Raw genomic sequence first — 18,206 nt, forward strand, 5'->3', positions numbered from 1 at the left:
AACCCGCCGCCTTAGGTGTATGTGGCTGGCGCCTTAGCCACTTGAGCCACAGGCGCCAAGCCAGGAAGGGGCATTCTTAACCAGCTTCCCCAGGTAATTCTGATGCACAACGAAGTGGGGGAATGGCTCTTTAGACGGACTCGGCAGCACACAAACCAGCACCTGCTTATTTGTTTCCCAATTATTTTCTGGGTCAACATGAATTTCTAAAAGTAAAGAACTCTCCATAGCCTCTGTAACACTCAGGTTAGAGTTAGGCAAAGAAAAAGTGTTCAGAGAAGACCCAGTGGACCAAGTTGTAGATATAATCATTGTTTATCATCTCTGTGTGGGTGGTGGGCAATTAGGAGACCCTCAGTCCTACTCATAGAAATTTGGTGATGTTTCTTTCTGTATCACAGTTTTAACCTCCATCCTTTTCTTACCAGATTCCAAAATAGAACAAGCAGCTCTTGGTGGATATTTTCCAGCATAGGGTTATGTGAAGGGAGAAAAATAAATTCAGTGGGCATGCTGATGAGACTAAAATGTCAATGAAGAATTTTGACCTTATGCTGTGTGTTTTTTTTAAAAAAACAAAGACAATCAATGCATCAGTAAGTGGGAAAAGGTGATTGGCATCCTCCACCACTCTTGCTAGTGTGCCAGAAATCCTGTACCCCTCCCAGTAGGCTTTCTTAATCTAGGCATTCCAGAGGTAAAATTGAAATGGTAGCAATTATTCTGCTTGGGAGGTAAACCCTATATCTTTCCATTTTCTGTCCTTGCCAGAATCAGTTTGTACCTGGCCAGACCTCGGGCAGGAACACAGAAGTCCCAGAAAGCTTACATAACAGACTTCTTTCCCAAACTTCCTAGCTTCAAAGTGAAGGATGTGACTAGTGATGAACATAGAGCCCACCATGTCCCCATTCTGTCCCCATTCCATGTGATCTATGAGCACACTCATTACCTTCTACCAAGATGACCATAATAGCTTTCTAAATGTCCTCCCTCCCTGTAATCTTTTCTGTGATTCACCTTGCAAACCATTGCCAGGGTCATCTTTAGGAGTCTGTCTGATCATGGTCTATCCCTGTCAACTCAATGGCCCCTACTGACATCCAGTCAAAATTCAGATATTTGAGATATTTCACAATGTGACTGCAACCAATTACCCCTACTTATTAATGCATTCTCTAGTTAAAGTTGTTCCTGAAAACAAGCCCTTTGCTTTCCCACCTCGGTATTTTCTCATGTACCCCTCCCGGCAATCTAGAGCACTCTCTCCCAGTTCTCATCTTCTGCAATTCTTCAAGTCCTATTTCAGATGTCACCTTTGCCTCAAAAACTTACAAATCCTCCCATTCAAAGACTGACCCTCTTCCCCTTGAGTGTTTCTTATGCTCTTAGGGCACTAGTATCTACATAATTCTGTTCATGAGCTGCACTTGATTATTCATTATTTGGGGACTAGAATTGCATCTCTCTCACTGCTGCCCCCTACAGTGTTATGCACAGTGCGTTGTGTAAGAAGGTACTTGGAAATGGATCTGTGGAGCTAAATGGAAAGCACAGGGAGTGGGTCTCAGACCTTCCTAGGTGCCCCTTGCCCATTAGTGCAGGGTAAAGCTGCACTGTGTCCCTGCCTCCTTGGCCCATACATCTGGCATGGACAAGACACTTGACAGAAGACAGACATGTCATGATCACAGAGACCAGAGAAGACTCCATGTAACCACAGTCACAGTTAAAGACCAGACTTTCACCAATGTCCTGATTAAATTTTAGCAAATCCATTAAACTCTTGGTAGTTTGTGAAATATAATCAATAGCTGAGATTTTAACTGATGCCAATCTGATGTGGATCCCTTCTTGGGTTGATAAAACAGAGGCCATCCCCACTTACTTAGGAAATTTGAATACATCATCTCTCACTGAAGGGAATATTCATCATAATTTAAAAAAGACTACAATTTAGACTAGCAGATAAATTTAGTTGGCAACAAAAGAGCCAATAGATCATAATTAGTGGATTTAACAATTGCCTTTCCCTAGTGACTGGCATTGGCTGCATAGGTCTTTATCCATAACCCTAGGGCTTTTAAAACATAACTCAGCCCCTCGCCCAACCCCATACATGCAGTGACAGCCAACAAACAGCATCTGTTTCAAAGAAACACCACCTGTCCAAATGGAAAATCAAGCATTGAACCACCTCGCTTCATCAGAGTATTTGTTTCCAGAGCAGAAGATACACAAAAACCATTCTGTCGCTAACATAGTCTTTTAACACTCTGTGGGGACCATGGCCTGGCTTCTGCCAAGTAGACTTGGCAAATTTTAGAGTAACATTTGGGCCTTACATGTCAGTTTTCTGATCTTCAGAGGCAAAACTGTCAGATCTGTCTTGAAAGAACCTGAAACTTGTCCCAGGTAGGTTGGGAGGAAGCCAATGCCCCACAGGTGTGGCCGGGTCTGGCTTTATGGAGAGTTTAAATGGTGGAGAAAGACTGCCAGGAAGGTCCTTTCTTGAAGCAAGCAGTCATTAAGCTTGGAGAACATCTGCCTGTGAGGGCTGAAGAAACCCCAGCTTTTATAGGGCTGAAGAGAAGTTTGTAACAACCTTTGGCATGTACTGAGGAACCATTCTGTAGCTTAAACACTTCTGAAGACCTTGCAGTCTTATGAATGTCTGCACAGTTTTTAAAAGAGTGCTTCTTAGAACTGAAAATAATTTGAAGGCAAAACTGTTTTCCTTTGCCAGACCATCTTTAAGCACATAATGGCCTTCGTTCAATGGTCCAAAGGAATTGTTCCTTTGTTCACTTTCTACCTCTGTGGTGCAGAATGGATTCTTGGCATCGAGTTGGTGGATCTAAGATGGCTGGAGCAGGTACACATGTCCACGGCATTTAGTTTGCCATGACTTTTGGTATTTGACCATGTCTTGGTGAAATGGCACCATTTGGGGCATGTGAGGCAGAGGTATGATGGAAACCCATTTGGAGTGTGTGTGTGTGAGTGCACACAAGAAAGGTTGTTTGTATTTTCTGTAACCATTCTTCAGTGGTATGTATTATTAACCTCTACCCTATGATAATCAGTGGTCCCTTTTAATGCACAGAGAAGCAGCAGAATCCTAGAGAGGGCAGAGAGAATTTCCTAGGCTAGATACTCCAGGCCATCTGAGAACAGGCATCACTCTTCTGATTTTGAGTCAGGAGTTGTGAAGGCCCCTTGGATGTCATCAGGCTTGTCACTGGAGGGCAAGGAACAAGGAACACTGAGAGAAAACTGGAGCATAGATAGGACCCTCAGTTGGGTATTCTTGACTTGCAGATCAGCCATCAGTGATCTGTATGTGAAACACGCTCCTTTTCATTTCTCTTCCCCATTCTCTCCCTCTTTTTCAAAATCAATAAATGGCTTGTTAAGTCTTTTACAGAGATGGAAGCAAAAGAATCAGGTTTTTCTTCTATTACAGGGTTGAATTATTTTCAGTATTCATTCTAGAAAGAAACTTTGAGCTTACAAAATCTATGAAAACAGTGTTACTACTCAAAGAAGTAGTGCTCAGTGCATTACAATGAGTGTCCATGATCACCTTCTGTCTGTAACGTGGGGAATGGATGCTCTGGACTCCAAAAGTCTGCTTTTGATTCGTGAGCTGATAGTTGTTATTTGGCTCTTGGGAATAGGTAGAAAGAATCTGACCTAAGTCCAGTCTCTTGACTTTAATGACCGTTTGTCATAAAGCCCAGCACAGCTTTACTGTAAGTTGCATCCATAGGCTTGGAGGTCAGACTACCTGAGGTTGAAATCTGTTTTCTACCTTATTAATTGTGTCAACTTGATCAGGTAACTTAAGTCTGTTCCTCTGTTCCTCATCTATAAAACAGGAATAATTGTACTTCATAGGAATGTTGCAAGGGTTATATGAGATAACACACACACACCATGGTGTGTGGCACTTAGTAGGCACTAACTTGATGATGGTTTTTATTATAGTGGAAAGTCATCTGAGTGTTAGATAACTTGAGTTTTAGATCATTTCACTCAAAAATCCAATATTTTCTGAGCTGTCACCTTCTTTCAGGTACTTTTGGCCTGGAGGGGGCAGAGGGACTCTATTGGTTGGACAAATCATGTTACCAATCTGTGCCTTATTTTCTTAACTGTACATCCAAGTATTTAGATCAAATGATGTCCTTAACTCATAAAACTTTCAGCCAATTATGCATGTAAAAGTGAAGCATAATTGATGTTTCTGGACCTACAAAACCCCATTCCCTATTTGGGGTTTTTCTAAGGTGATGTGCTATAAGTTTCTGAGATAAAAAATCTCTTCCTTGCCAAACTCTATTGTCAGGATTCCTTTGAACTTTACCCAAGCTTGCTCAAAGAGACTTTAAAGTTCTATCAAGTAAAAGTGCATGATTGGTAACGCCAGGCCATTTGATATCACTTTATTAGGTCACATTCAATTATGTCTATACTCCTCCCGATACCTTTATTTTCCTAATTTTCAGACAATTACTTAAAATTCTTTAAAGAATTTTCAATACTTTTTAAATAAGGACAAAAATCCTTTATAAATTTTTTCCCTACCTCATTCTCCACCCTCTGCATTGCCTCTTCTCCTCTTTCCTGTCTGTGGTCCAGGAACACTTAGCTAATCAACTGTCCCATCATTTCTTGCTTTAAATCTTTCCACATGCTGTTCCTTCTGCTTCAGCTAGTCTTTGTTCCTCCTCCCTGCATTTTACCTAGATGATGCCATGGTCATCTGACTCCATCAGACCTCACCATGAAAAAATCATCCTTGGGCTAGTCTTCCCAGCCATTCCCCACCTATCCTGCAGAGTGGGGAATGGCTGGGTATGTTCGAGATCTTCTTTTTGTCTTTATTGTTCTGCAGTTTCAATTAAACCAGCTGCTGATTTTCACCTGTTTATTTTTCTTGGGATGCAATTTTCAAATTTGAGGATTTATGTTTTCCATAAATTATAGAAATTTTCATTAAAATATTGCCTCCACTCCATCCTCTCTTGTCTCTACCTGGAACTGAAAGCAAATTGATTTTTGTTCTCTTTTATGTCTCTTAAATTCTTTATTATATTTTCTTTTTATCTCTCTGGGTCATATTTTGGGGAATTTTGTCTGATTACATCCCCTCCAGTGCACCAAATCTTTCTTTAACTTTGTCTAATCTGCAGTTCAATCCTTCCATTGAGTTTTTTTTTTTTTTTTTAATTGAGTCAGAGTTCTGTGGCGTCATAGCTGATAGCAACCTCAAACTCTTGGGCTCAAGCAATTCTCTTTGCTTCAGCCTCCCTAGTAGCTGGGACTACAGGCACCCACCACAATGCCCAGCTATTTTTTTTTTTGTTTGTTTAGCAGGCCCTGGCTGGGTTCAAACCTACCAGCCCCATGGCATGTGGCCAGCACTCTAACCACTGAACTATGGATGCCCCCATTTCCATTGAGATTTTATATGAATGACTATTTTTTGTTTCCTCCTAAGTTCTGATTCATACTTTTTCAAATATGTCTGATCATTCACGAAAGTGTCTTTTTCTTTTAAAACTATTTCTGATGACTTTTATGTTGTTGTACTTCAGATTCTTGATTAGGTAAATTTTCACATAATTTCCCTGCTTAGGTAGTTCCACAATAATTAGCTTATGCTTTCATTCTGGTTTTGATTTCTTTTTTCTTTTTTGGTCTCAGGGATTTTCAGTCTTGCATTTAAAAGGCTATTTATTATATTTTGTCCAGCATATCAAGGAGTTTTATAGTTTGAATTTTGTTCTGCCATATTGTGGGAAGTAGATGTCCTCTAGGTCCCCTTTCATAGACTGTCCTAGTATCTGTCATAATTATCATTAAACATTAAATGATAATAATCTATCTAATGCTATCTCCCTTGTAATGATGCAGCACCATGGGAACAGGGATTATGTCTGTCTTTTTCAAAATCGTAGCTCTAGCTACTAGCCGAGTGCCTAGAACACTGGCTTAGGACTTAATATTATTAATATATACACAAAGTAGAGGCAGAGTGGCTCTGGATATTGTGTCAAGATGGGTTAGGAATCTCTCTCCATCCTTTTGCAAAGTTCATTATTATTCAATTATCTTGAATATGCAACACTTTCCTAAAATGATTTCCTCTCTCTATAATTGACATACTTTCTCACAGGTGATGTCACATTACACTACTTTCAATTACCTTCTGCATAGGTTATCCCATTTGAACTCACAGCCAGCGCAAACCTAAGAAAGGCTGGGATGATCATCCTCCCTTTATAGATGAGGAAACTGAGGGTCTGGAAATGATGTGTTTAACCATCTGTAGGAGAGTCAGTAATAAACCCAGAATTAAATCTAGGTCTTCTGATTCCAAGTCTATAGGACTGTTAGCTGTTGAAAATGAACATCAGAGCTTCTTTATGTGAAAGAAAAGTCCACCTTGCTTTTTTACCAAGCTACCTATATCTTATGTTGATTTAAAGAAGCCAATATCTAGGTATAAATAGGTGCCACCATCAATTTGGTGCTATTCATTAGATATTTTGATTTAGATATTTTGATTAGATATTTTGATTCCCATAGCCAGAGTCTCTACTTGATTTTTCATTTGGACTATGTATTTATGTTTCTTTCAAGACAAACATTTTCAACCACCTTCTGTCAAAGAATCCAGGTTTCTGGAGAACCCTGTTCATGGCCTCATCGGATGCAGGGGTGTCTGGTAAAGGATGGGGCATTACAGACCACATGACAAAAGCACAAGGTTCATCAAGGTCTAACACACTTGGAGGGGTAGGGTGAGGTGAGTGGGGGGAAAACATGGCAGGGACAGTCACAGCAAGCTGAGGCCCCCGAGTCAATTTCCAACCTCAGGGCTGAAGATCTTAGATGGCTGAAATCTTCCAGGCCCTCTGCTGTTGTAGAAGAGCCCACTTGAGAGCTTGCATTGTGGCATTGGAGCTGCATGGCAGATGTGGAAGCTTCATTCTGAGATAGGGAGGGGAGAGGGAGTACCAAGGAAGCAAATCTTGGCTACTTACCTCAGGGCGGACCCCTTGGGTGTCGCAATGCCATAGCCTTTGGAATCCAAGTTACCTCCCACCTTCATGGTGTCACAGGGCTTTCGCTGCTCAATGTACTCATTCATGGTGGACTCCAGGAGGTAGGCGTATTTGCCTTTGGATTTCCTCACTCGGATCATCCCCTCCTCTGTGGTTCGCACAAAAACTGATGGTTCCGCTGACTTCATGTACGTCCACATCTTCTCAAACACGGCAATTTTAGACCTCTGGTGGGGACAAAAACAAAGCTGGAATTAAGTGCCGGCTGTGTTTGGAACTGGGGTCGGCGTACACATTAATGAAGAGCAGAGTGGGGCTTGATCACACATTCATGAGTGAGATTAGCGCAGGAAGAAACAAATTATGAGTGATTGCAAAATAAGAGGCTCTAATTAGTACCAGTAGGTTCCAAAGTACAAATATCTTGCAAATACGCAATGAACAGCATAGTTCAGAATCTTTTAATTACTTCTGAGTAATTACATTCTTCTTAACCATGGTGAGAGTTAAGAAATTGGGGCCATGCCTGGCTTATGCAGACATTTAAGAACCTGTGTATTGTTCTATAAGGCCACATATATGCTGCTGAGAGGTAGAAAGCTGAATATCAGCAGAATTTGGTTTCATTATTGGAAGACAACACTGAAGAATTTCTGGGTCATAGGTTGCCAAGTTCTAGCCATCACATATGACAAGACTTGCCCTCAGAATTGTAAATTGTTTTCTGATAAAGCTAATACATTGACACTAAATTGCCACTTATTTATATATCAAAAACCTCCAAATCTAGTGAAACTAGCTTTCTTTTCTCCTCCTAAATGTACCTGGGGCCTACTTTTCTTTGGTACTTTTCTTGGACTGTTCTCTTCACTTGATTTGCTAGTTCTATCCCACCACAACCATGTCTTTATTTCATAGACCAAAATGAATCCAGTGTATTTGGAGCCCACCTCAGTTCCAAGGGCAATAGTAAACTGTTGGCTTCCATCATCATGTACAGAGACTGTAAAAATGCAGATTCTCAGGCTCTCAATTTAGAGATTTTGATTCAGCAGGTCTGAGGTGAGGTCTAGAATACACTTTTCCAGAATTTCCCTCATAACATGTGTTCTGATCTATATGGCTGATGTGCCCCCCCGCCCCATTTTGAGAAATAGAACTATGAGGTCTGGTATTCTTACTGGACACAAAGTCTGAGTCACTCGCTGGGAGGCCAGGTTGAATTGCTGGGATTGCAAGTCATCTCTTGTGCACAGGTCTCAAGTATCTGGAACCTACCTAAGGGCACGGCCGGGGCCGTCTTCCCTTCTGAGGGTGCATCATAGTCTAATTGAGTGCCTTGCTCATAGTAGGTCCTTAGTCATGCCTCATGATCCAGTACCATGGTCAGTCCCCTCATTTAACATGTTCCTTCTAAAAGATACCCTTTTTCCAAGGGTAAAAGGAGGGAGGTTGGAGTCTGGCTTTTGAAAATGGTTTATAAATGAACAAGTGTTAAATACATGGAAGGGACTGTTTTATTTTTAAAGTTCATTACTACTAGAGTCACACAATTTCTACAATTTAGTGGTTAATATGTAGATTACAGATTTATTTAATATAAAATTATCTTTCCCCCCCCCAAGCACAAGTATCAGGCTTATTTCCTTAAAATCAATGCATATCAAAGGTGGTAAAATATTGATATACAGGCTGGGCAGGGTGGCTCACGCCTGTAATTATAGCACTCTGGGGGGTCATGGTGGGTAGATTGCTTGAGCTCATGAATATGAGACCTCCCTAAGCAAGAGCAATACCCAATCTCTTAAAACTAGCTGGGTGTTGTGCTGGGTGCCAGTAGTTCCAGATACTCAGGAGGCTGAGGCAAGAGAATTGCTTGAGCCTAAAAGTTGGAGGTTGCTGTGAGCTATGACACCATGGCACTGTATTGAGGGTCACAAAGTGAGACTCTGTCTCAAAATAAAACTATATATGTATATATACACATAGATATACAATTATCACTTGAGCAAAGATATTTGGGGCCCAGTAAAATTCTAGCTCTCAAGGGAAAATAAATGAAAACAGTTGCTATTAAAACCTTAGTTTAATATTCTATAATTAGATAAATTAGATCATTTGTCAGACAATATGGTTCACAATTTAGAAAGGACTGAACTGGGTATGAGAATCCCTGGGTTCCAGTCTTAGTTTTACCTCTAACTCATCCTTTTTTCTATAAAGAACCCCTTTTCTTTGGGCTTTAGTTTCCCTATCTGTTCCGTAAGAAGATGGGCATTGTACTTAAAGAAGTTGTTTGAAATTTCTGATTCTTTACATGAAGACATGACATTCAAGTAACAATGTCAATGTGAGAAAGAAGAAGAAAAAAGGAAGAAAAAGGAAGGAGGATCCCAAGGTTAAGGGAGGAAATACCCAGAACCAATCACAGCATTGCCAATGTATTTAATATTCTAGCACAGGAAACAGGGAAATGTATAAATTCAGCTGTGACCAGATTTGCAGATAATTTTCTAGGCACAAAACCAACAAAACACACAGCAGGGCAATTGCAAGATGCAATTTGACCTGACAGGACGGACACAGCAGGGAATTGGGCTGTTGACAAGCAGAGCTGAAGAGCCCTCTGGGCAACAGTATGCAGAAAATTAATATGTCCTCTCAGCCTCACCCCAGTGCCCCAAATGCTAAGTCTGTGCTCACAGACTCTCAGAGCAGGCTATCAGGAAAATCTGATCTCCAGGAACAGGCCGGCAGCATGAGTGGCAGGGAAGATTGTAAGCATACTCAGGGTATTTGTTCTTGGATCTCTTCTATCATCTGCAGCTCCCACGGCCCTTCACACATCTTAATTAAAATGTCGATGGAGGATTAAGTGACTGTGTTGGGGCTGCCAAGAAGCTCTGGGCTGCCACCAGGACTAGAAGCCAGATTTTTCAGAGACTGGAGTGGAAGAGTTCTTGTCGCACTGTTTCCTACTGCTTTGTGGAGGTGGTGGGTGATCATATTTCCCCACCCACCAAAGTCCTGGTGGGATAATTCTCAAGGTCAGAGTCACAGAGGTGAAAGAGCTCGTGAGACATACCTCGGCAGTACTCTCCTTTTACAGGTAAAGAAACTGCAGCCCACAATGTGGCAATGAACTGGCCAATGTCATGCAGCTTGTTAGTGGCAGAGCCAGGAGTAAAACCCTCATCTCCTGATTGCACACCTCGCGCCTCTTGGCTACAACCAGCTGCCGCTCTCGTTTTAGGCTTCATATGTTACTAGCTACAGGATCTTGGGCAAGTAACATAAGCTTTCTGAGCCTCAGTGTTCCTCTTCTGACAATGGTGTTAATAGTATCCATGGCACAGTGCTGCTCTGGAAATTATGAGGGAACAGAGGTAAAATGCGTAACAGTGAATGGCACTAGGAAGGCTTCTCAAGTGGTGTAATTACTGCTAATAATTAGGCCCCCTTTTCAGGTTTTACTCTAGGGTGGGAATGCCTGATAGGTGGCTTACTTGGTTCTAGTTTCCCTTCTTCTTATACACATGGGAGATGTTGGTATCAACCAAGAAATTCTTTCACACAGAATCCAGATGTGCCCTCAGAAACTCTCAGCATAGAACTCTAGATAACCACTACTGACCAATCAAAAGTTAGCACATGGACTACAACTTATTTGACACCAGTGGAGTAGGCCTGGTTAGGGCACAGAAGTTGTGGAATATACAGTGCCTTGGTTCTAGATTGCTGACTTTATGCCATTGACAAGAGGCAGGAAAATGTCAGTTGATGTAGTTATCAACAAACAATGTTAAAGGCTTAGGTCCCAGTTGCATCTCTTATTATCTAGGCCGTGACCATTTTCTTCTCTAGACTTCAGGTTCCTCACATGTAAAATCAAGGTTAGACTAGAGTTGTCTGTAGGCTCACATGTTCACCTGAGAGATTGATCTTTTTAAAAACGTTTATTAGTTAGTGACACCATCACATCTGGACAATGTGGTTCAGTGGCAAGAATATTTGGGTTGGAATCAGGAAACTCAGATGTGGCACACACCTCCCCTACCCCTGGCACTTGGCATCAGAATTCCCTGAATCTCAATTTCTTATCCACAAATTGGACACTGTAATACCTATTCTGTCTTAGGTCACCGGTGAAACAAAAATGAGACAACAGATGTCAAAGTGCTTTGGGGCAGGGCACATGCTGTATATACCAAGGGGATGAGTGCATCGTTAAGTAAATTAGGTGGTTCCTCTACTGAATCAGCAGGGGTTGGGGCATAGGACCAGCTTTATGGACATACATCAAGTACCTTCTTCATATTTTGCTTGCAGTCAAAAAGTGTCAGAGCATTGTAAGGAGATTACAAACTGGCTTTTCTGCTAATTGGTTTGGTTTGCTTAAGCAAGGAATGCCTTTCTCTAAAATGACGGGCTCTGACCAGGTGACCCCTGAAGCACCTTCTTGCTCTGATATTTTGAAAATTGATGATGTTAGCCTTGGAAATGAAATCAGTGATAGTAAAGACTTTTGTCCCTTTTCTCCCTGTCATACAGGACACAAAGGCCAAGATCAAGAACCTGCAGCACATCACACAGGGGGTAATTTGGAGCCTAGAGTTTGGTCTATGAAATTTCAGCGAGAACCTGTGGGAGTCTGGATGGGATCCCCACACTCTTGCACACTGAAGCAGTAGCTTGCCCTCTCTACTCCTCCTGCAATTCACTAGCTGTGTGACTTTAGATGACTGCTTTTACTTCTCCGAGCTTCATCTGTGAAATGGGGACAACAATCCTTAACTCATCTCTAATCAGAAGATTAAATGAGGTAATTAATGTAAGATTTAGCACAGGACCTGACTTTTCAGTACCGAGTAGCAATTGCTTATTATTTTTGTTTGATCACTACATGGTAGCTCTATGTGCTGATTATTCAACTGCAAGGATGAACATGTCCAAAGTCCAGGGAATGACAGTTTCCTGCTTCTGAGAATCTGTTCAAATTGTTCCCTTTGCCTAGATGTACTTAGCCTACTCAGATCCAACCTGCTTTTATGAGATCTAGAAATGTTTTCAGGTGTACCCTGTGGGGCTTCAATCCTCACCCCTTCTTTAAGATGCCTTCCAAATGCTTTCATTTCCTTAAAGCCCTACTGATAAATGGAGCTTCCATTACTTGTGCCTATTTTTTCTCCTATTTTAGATGATAAGTTATTAAGATGACTTATTGTCTAAAACAATCTCATTAAGACTCGGAGGTAGACATTATTGTCCTCACTTTGTAGATGAATAGAAATGGTGTCACAGAGGCCAAGTGCACAGAAAAAGGAAAAGATGGAGTGAAGGTCTGGACCTCCGTCTGCTGCTCTGAAAGTTGTGCTCCCAAGCTCTCTGCTCTTTTGCTTCACTCACTCCTCCTGTCAAAGAATATCTCAGCACCTCCACTCCCACTTTACCTTTTCTTTCTCTCCTAGCATTATTTAAGAGATCTTCCAGTTATTTTTTTCCATACGCTATCTTATTTTTTGAGTGTACAAATATTCATTGAGTTTCTTCTATGCGATAGGAGGAAACACAAATAGCATCAGGTCTGAACCTTGTCCATCAGCTATTTCTAATCAGTGACTAACTAGACTATAAGGTCTTTGTGGGAGCAGGGAGGAAATCATTGTATGTCCATTGCAGCACTCAGAGAATTAGCACAGATAGGTTTATGCTAATAGTCTAAATCACGCAGGGCCTTTGAAGCTTCCATGAATGCAGAAAAGCAGATTTCTCAGTGGACTGTGGATAGCTGAGAAATACCTTGTGTTTCCCTGACTTGTAGTCAGTTAAGCAGCAACCCTGGCTCCCTGTGATCTCATGCTATATAATGCGAAGGATGTTTTCATGACAGTTGTGTTTCCCCTTTGTGAAAGTGCCTTGGGAACAGGGATGTCCCTACCCTGAAGAACTCCTTAGTAGATCCTGCTTCCAGCGTCCCGTAAGCAATTTCTGTCTGCTTCGCTAGGTCTTCTGCACTCTCGATGGGAGACACCATCCTCTCCACAGTCAGGAAGGCGGCCAGGTTGGCTGTATATGAGGAAATGATGATCAAGGTGAAGAACCACCAGACGCCACCAACGATGCGACCAGACAGGGACCTGCAGGCCAAAAGGAAGAAGCATTAGGAACGTGGACATCAACTGCAGAAGGCTAGGGGGAAGGGCTGAGAGCCAGCCTGAGCCCCGTCAGCGGAGCTGTCAAATCCGATCGCACCCGTCTCCTCTGTCAGCAAGATGTGAGAATTCAAATGTCAGAGAGATTCACATTTTGTCCCTTATCATGGATAAGGACCTGTGGGGTTGCAATCCTTCAGGGGTGGTAAAACTCCCCCCACATGTTAACACTGACTTTCACACATGCACATACATCCAGACATATGTCAACAAAGACACAGATATGTCAACACTTGCCCACAAAACCCACAAACATGAACAAACATCCTTTCAAATGCAATTACATGTGTACCAAAAGTTTGTGCACACGCAAATAAAAGCAAATACATTTACACACACAACGCACACCCTGGAGCAGTCCAGAGATGTTTTCAGATCACTTTTTCATGATGGTCTTCCTGGTTGGCAAAGGACACCAAAAAGATGGAGGGAAATGCTGGAAACAGAATGAGGACGATCAACCTCCAACCACTGTGGGGAACGTCATCATCGCATACAGAGCAAAATTCCCCCCTCCACCACTCCAGAAAAGAAATTTGGACAAAATAAGATTAAAAAGGTAAGTAAATAATAATCTTTCATCAGGTGAAAAATTTATTCTTGAACTTCTCAGTATCCTGTTCGCTTCTCTTACGGGTCAAACACTGAGGAGAGACATGGCCAGCAAAGTCCACTGTGATCTGTCTGCTTTGCTAGGAGATTTCCAAGTCCAGGGCTTCCCAAAGATTCTATAAGATGATTTGGATGTTACATGGGGTGATTTTATGGGAGGAAAAGACATGACATCAAATCGTACTGAATCATGTAGTGATAAAGTTATTTGCATTACATTTCTCTTCCCATCCTGTTCAATTTATCAAGAAGCCCTATCCTGAAGCTACTGTATCTTTAAGTCTTTTGTAACGTGTGTTCTGACAGCCCCAAGCTCAGAGCTTTTAAGAGTTGTAATATATAACTAGAGAAATCACCAACCCAACCCACAAATTTTAGATAAAGAAACTTAAGAGTCTCAAATTACTCTGTGCCTCAGGACCAGTGCTCAGGCCAGCTGGCTGGCTCTGTTGTTCCACTCAGTTTTCAGTACCCTGCTTGACCCTTTCTGTTAGCCTCATGCTCCTGGGCATGTACTTTTGTTTCTGTTTCCTGGAAATTCCTTTTCACTTTAGACAGACTGTGTTCACACCAAGAAATCCAGAGTATTTGTTATTTCTTGCTATATGGAAAAGAATGGTCCTAGGTGCTTCATATTAAGAGGGAAGTAAGAGAGAGGAATCTTATTCAAAAGAGACCAGGAGAGTGGAGCAAAGCCATGTCGCATGAAGAACAGCTGCAGGAAGAGGGGGCATTTAACCAGAAGAAAAGATGTGGAGAGACTTGTTCACTAAAGGAATGTTGTGCAGCTTGTACTGTGTGACCTATGTTAGGAGCTTTTGGCAGAAGTTTCAGGCTAACTTCAACACTAACTAAATAGGAGGAAGATATTTTTGATGGGTAGGGTGGTACAACAATGAGATGGTTATCCTGGAAGTGAGTGAGTTTTCCCATTTCAGAAGGTGTTCAAGTAGTGAGCCATTTACAGAGATGTACTTGGTAGCTACTCTTGGTCCCTCAGGATGCCAAGTTCTGGGGGGACCCAACTTTAAGGAAAACAGAGGGGGTCAAGTGTTATGTGGGGCCAGGGATGTGTGTGTCCTCTCACATTCCTCCCATTTCTGAGATTCTGTGATTTGAAATCACAAGTAGGTAGATTAGAATGCAGGACTTCCACTGAGCAGATAAGCAAAATCAATACACAGAGGCAAAATCACTCCCTTAATGCCCCAGAACCAGTCGCAACTGGACTCAAAATCATGCAGTCTTCAGATAACTGGTCCAATGTTCTTTTCATTTTAAGAGATGGCAGATACAAGTGTCAAGGCCATTCAAAGCTTCAACTTCTTTCCCATCTATGAATGACCACAATGGCATCTAAACTGAACTGTAAAAATCAATTCTGATTTTTAATTTTACACAAAATTATTACACACATTTGTCTGGTACAGTGTAATGTTTTTGAAACACGTATATATCAAATGAGGGTAATTAGCATATCCATCACCTCAAACATTTATCATTCCTTTGTGTTGAGAATATTCAAGATATCTTCTTATTTTGAAGAGATTATTATTGTTGCTGTAGTCATCCTATGGTGAAATACAACACCCAAACTTATCCCTTCTGTCTCACTGTACCTTTCTACCCATTGACTGACCTCTCACCACCATGTTCTCCCCCTTCCCTTCCTCAGCCTCTGGTAACCACTATTCTACTCTCTACTGCTATGAGAACACCTTTTTTTTGGATTTCGCATATAAATAAGATCTTCAAGTATTTGTCATTCTGTGTGTGGCTCATTGCACTTAATGTAATATCCTCTAAGTTCATCCATATTGCCACAAATGACAGAATTTTATACGCTTTATAGCTGAATAGTTATTTCATTTTGTATATGTATTTTTATCCATTCATCTGTTGATAGGAGCTTAGGTCAATTCTGTATTTTTTTTTTTTTTATTGTGAATAGCACTGCAACAAACATGGGAGTGCAGATAGCTCTTTGACATAGAGATTTCATTTCCTCTGGATACTAATCCAGTTGTTGGATCATATGACAGTTTTATTTTTATTTTTTTGAGAAATCTCAATAATGTCCATAATGGCTGCACTAATTTACATTTCCTAGTTTACATTTCCAACTTTTATTTTTTGTTTGTTTGATAATAGCTATTCTAACTAGAGTGAGGTGACACCTCATTATGATTTTGATTTGTATTTTCCTGATGGTTAGATGTTGAGAATTTATTCGTGTATTTATAGGTAATTTGTATTTTGCTATTAAGAAGTGTCTATGTGGACCTCTGTCTATTTTAAATCAGATTATTATTATTCCTACTATAGTTTTGCTATTAGATTGTTTTAATTCCAAACATATTCTGGATATTAACTCCTCAACAAATGCATAGTTTGCAATTATTTTCTTTCATTCTGTGGGTTCTCTCTTCACTGTGTTGATTGTTTCCTTTGCTATGCAGGAGATTTTTAGTTTGATGTAATCCTATTTGTCTATTTTTGCTTTTGTTACATGTGCTTTAGTGGTCCTAGCCAAAAAATTGTTATCCAGACCAATGTTATGAAGTATTTTTTGTATATTTTTCTCTAGTATTTTCATAGTTTTGGGCCTTACATTTAGTTCACTTAGAGTTGATTTTGTATGTGGTGAGAGATAGGAGTCTGCTTTTATTGTCCTGCACATGAATATCCCATTTTTCTGTCACCATTTATTGAGGAGACAGTCCTTTTCCCAATGTATGTTTTTGGTGCCTTTTTCAAAAATCAGTTGGCTGTAAATGTGTGGATTTATTTCTGGGTTTTCTATTTTGCTCCATTGGTTTATGTGTCTGTTTTTATGCCTGTATCACACTGTATAGGTTACTCTATTTTTGTAATATATATATTTTTACATTTCAGAATATTAATGACATGAAGAATATTTCTAAGTCAGGTGCTGTGATAGCTCTACTTTTGTTCTTTTTGTACAAGATTACTTTAGCTATTTGGGGTCTTTTGTTATTCACACACATTTTAGGATTTTTTTTTTCTATTCTTGTGAAGAATCTCATTGGTAGTTTAATAGAAATTACATTGACTCTGTAGATTACTTTGGGTAGTATGGATATTTTAATAATATTAATTTGTCTGATTCATGAACACTGAATATCTTTGTATTTATTTGTGGCCTCTTCAACTTCTTTCATTTATGTTTTATCATTTTTACTGTAGATATCTTTTATCTTCTTGGTTAAATTTACTCCTAGATATGTTTTTTTTGGTAGCTGCTATTGTAAATGAAATTAAATTTTTTTTCAAATAGGTTGCTATAGAAATGCTACTGCTTTTATAAGTTGACTTGGTATTCTGCAAATTTGCTGACTTTGTTTATTGGCCTATTAGATTTTTGTGGTGTCTTTTGGGTTTTCTCTATATAAAATTATGTCATAGACAAATAGGAACACTTTGATTTCTTCCTTTCCAATTCTGATGCTCTTTATTTCTTCCTCTTGCTTACTTGCTCTGGCTAGGACTTCCAGGGTAATGTTGAATAGACGAGGGGAAAGTAGACATCCTTGTCTAGTTTCAGATCTTAGGAAATAAGCTGTCATCTTTTCCCCATTTAGTATGATGTTAGCTATGGATTTGTCACATGTGGCCTTTATTGTGTTGAGGTACATTCCTCCTATACCTAATTGGTTGAAGATTTTTTTTTTTTTTTTATCATAAAGGGACGTTGAATTTTGTTAAAGATTTTTGCGTCTATACTCATTAGGGGTATTGGTCTATAGTTTTTTTATTGTTGTGTCCCTGTCTGGTTTTAGTATTAGCATAATCATGTCCTCAAGGAATGAGTTTGGACGTATTCCCTCCCCTCCAACTTTTGGGGAATGGTTTGAGAAGAATTGGCATTAGTTCTTTATTAAATACTTTGAAGAAGTTAGCAATGAAGGCATCAGGTCCTGGACTTATCTCTGATGGGAGACTTTTTATTACTGATTCAATATTGTTACTTGTTGATATGCTCAGATTTTCTATTTCTTCATAATGCAATCTTCATAGGTTGTATGTGTATAGAAATTTCTTTTTTTCCCTCAGGTTTTTGCATTTGTTTGTGTATAGTTGTTAAGAGCCTCCTGTGATTCTTTGTATTTCCACAGTATCAATTGTGAAGTCTCCTTTTTAATCTCTGATTTTATTTATTTGAGTTACCTCTCTTTTTTCCTTAGTGTAAATAAAGGCTTGTTGATTTAGTTTATCTTTTTAAAACACCAGCTTTTTGCTTCATTGATCATCTGTATTGATTTTTAGTTTCAATTTCATTTATTTC

The 18,206-nt window shown here is 40.1% G+C and overlaps 1 protein-coding gene across 1 annotated transcript in view; it reads right to left on the minus strand.

Annotated features, from left to right (window-relative positions):
* GRIA1 (glutamate ionotropic receptor AMPA type subunit 1) overlaps positions 1-18,206 on the minus strand; it is a 311,205-nt gene that overhangs the window by 34,308 nt on the left and 258,691 nt on the right. Inside the window, exons 12-13 of the mRNA XM_003782253.2 lie at positions 13,015-13,213; positions 7,056-7,303 (exon numbers count right to left, since the gene is read on the minus strand). Coding sequence (XP_003782301.1) covers positions 7,056-7,303; positions 13,015-13,213 — 447 coding nt within the window. The remainder of the gene's footprint in view (positions 1-7,055; positions 7,304-13,014; positions 13,214-18,206) is intronic.

Source organism: Otolemur garnettii, unplaced genomic scaffold (assembly GCF_000181295.1).
Source record: "Otolemur garnettii isolate 467f Iridium unplaced genomic scaffold, OtoGar3 scaffold00003, whole genome shotgun sequence".
Taxonomy (NCBI): domain Eukaryota; kingdom Metazoa; phylum Chordata; class Mammalia; order Primates; family Galagidae; genus Otolemur; species Otolemur garnettii.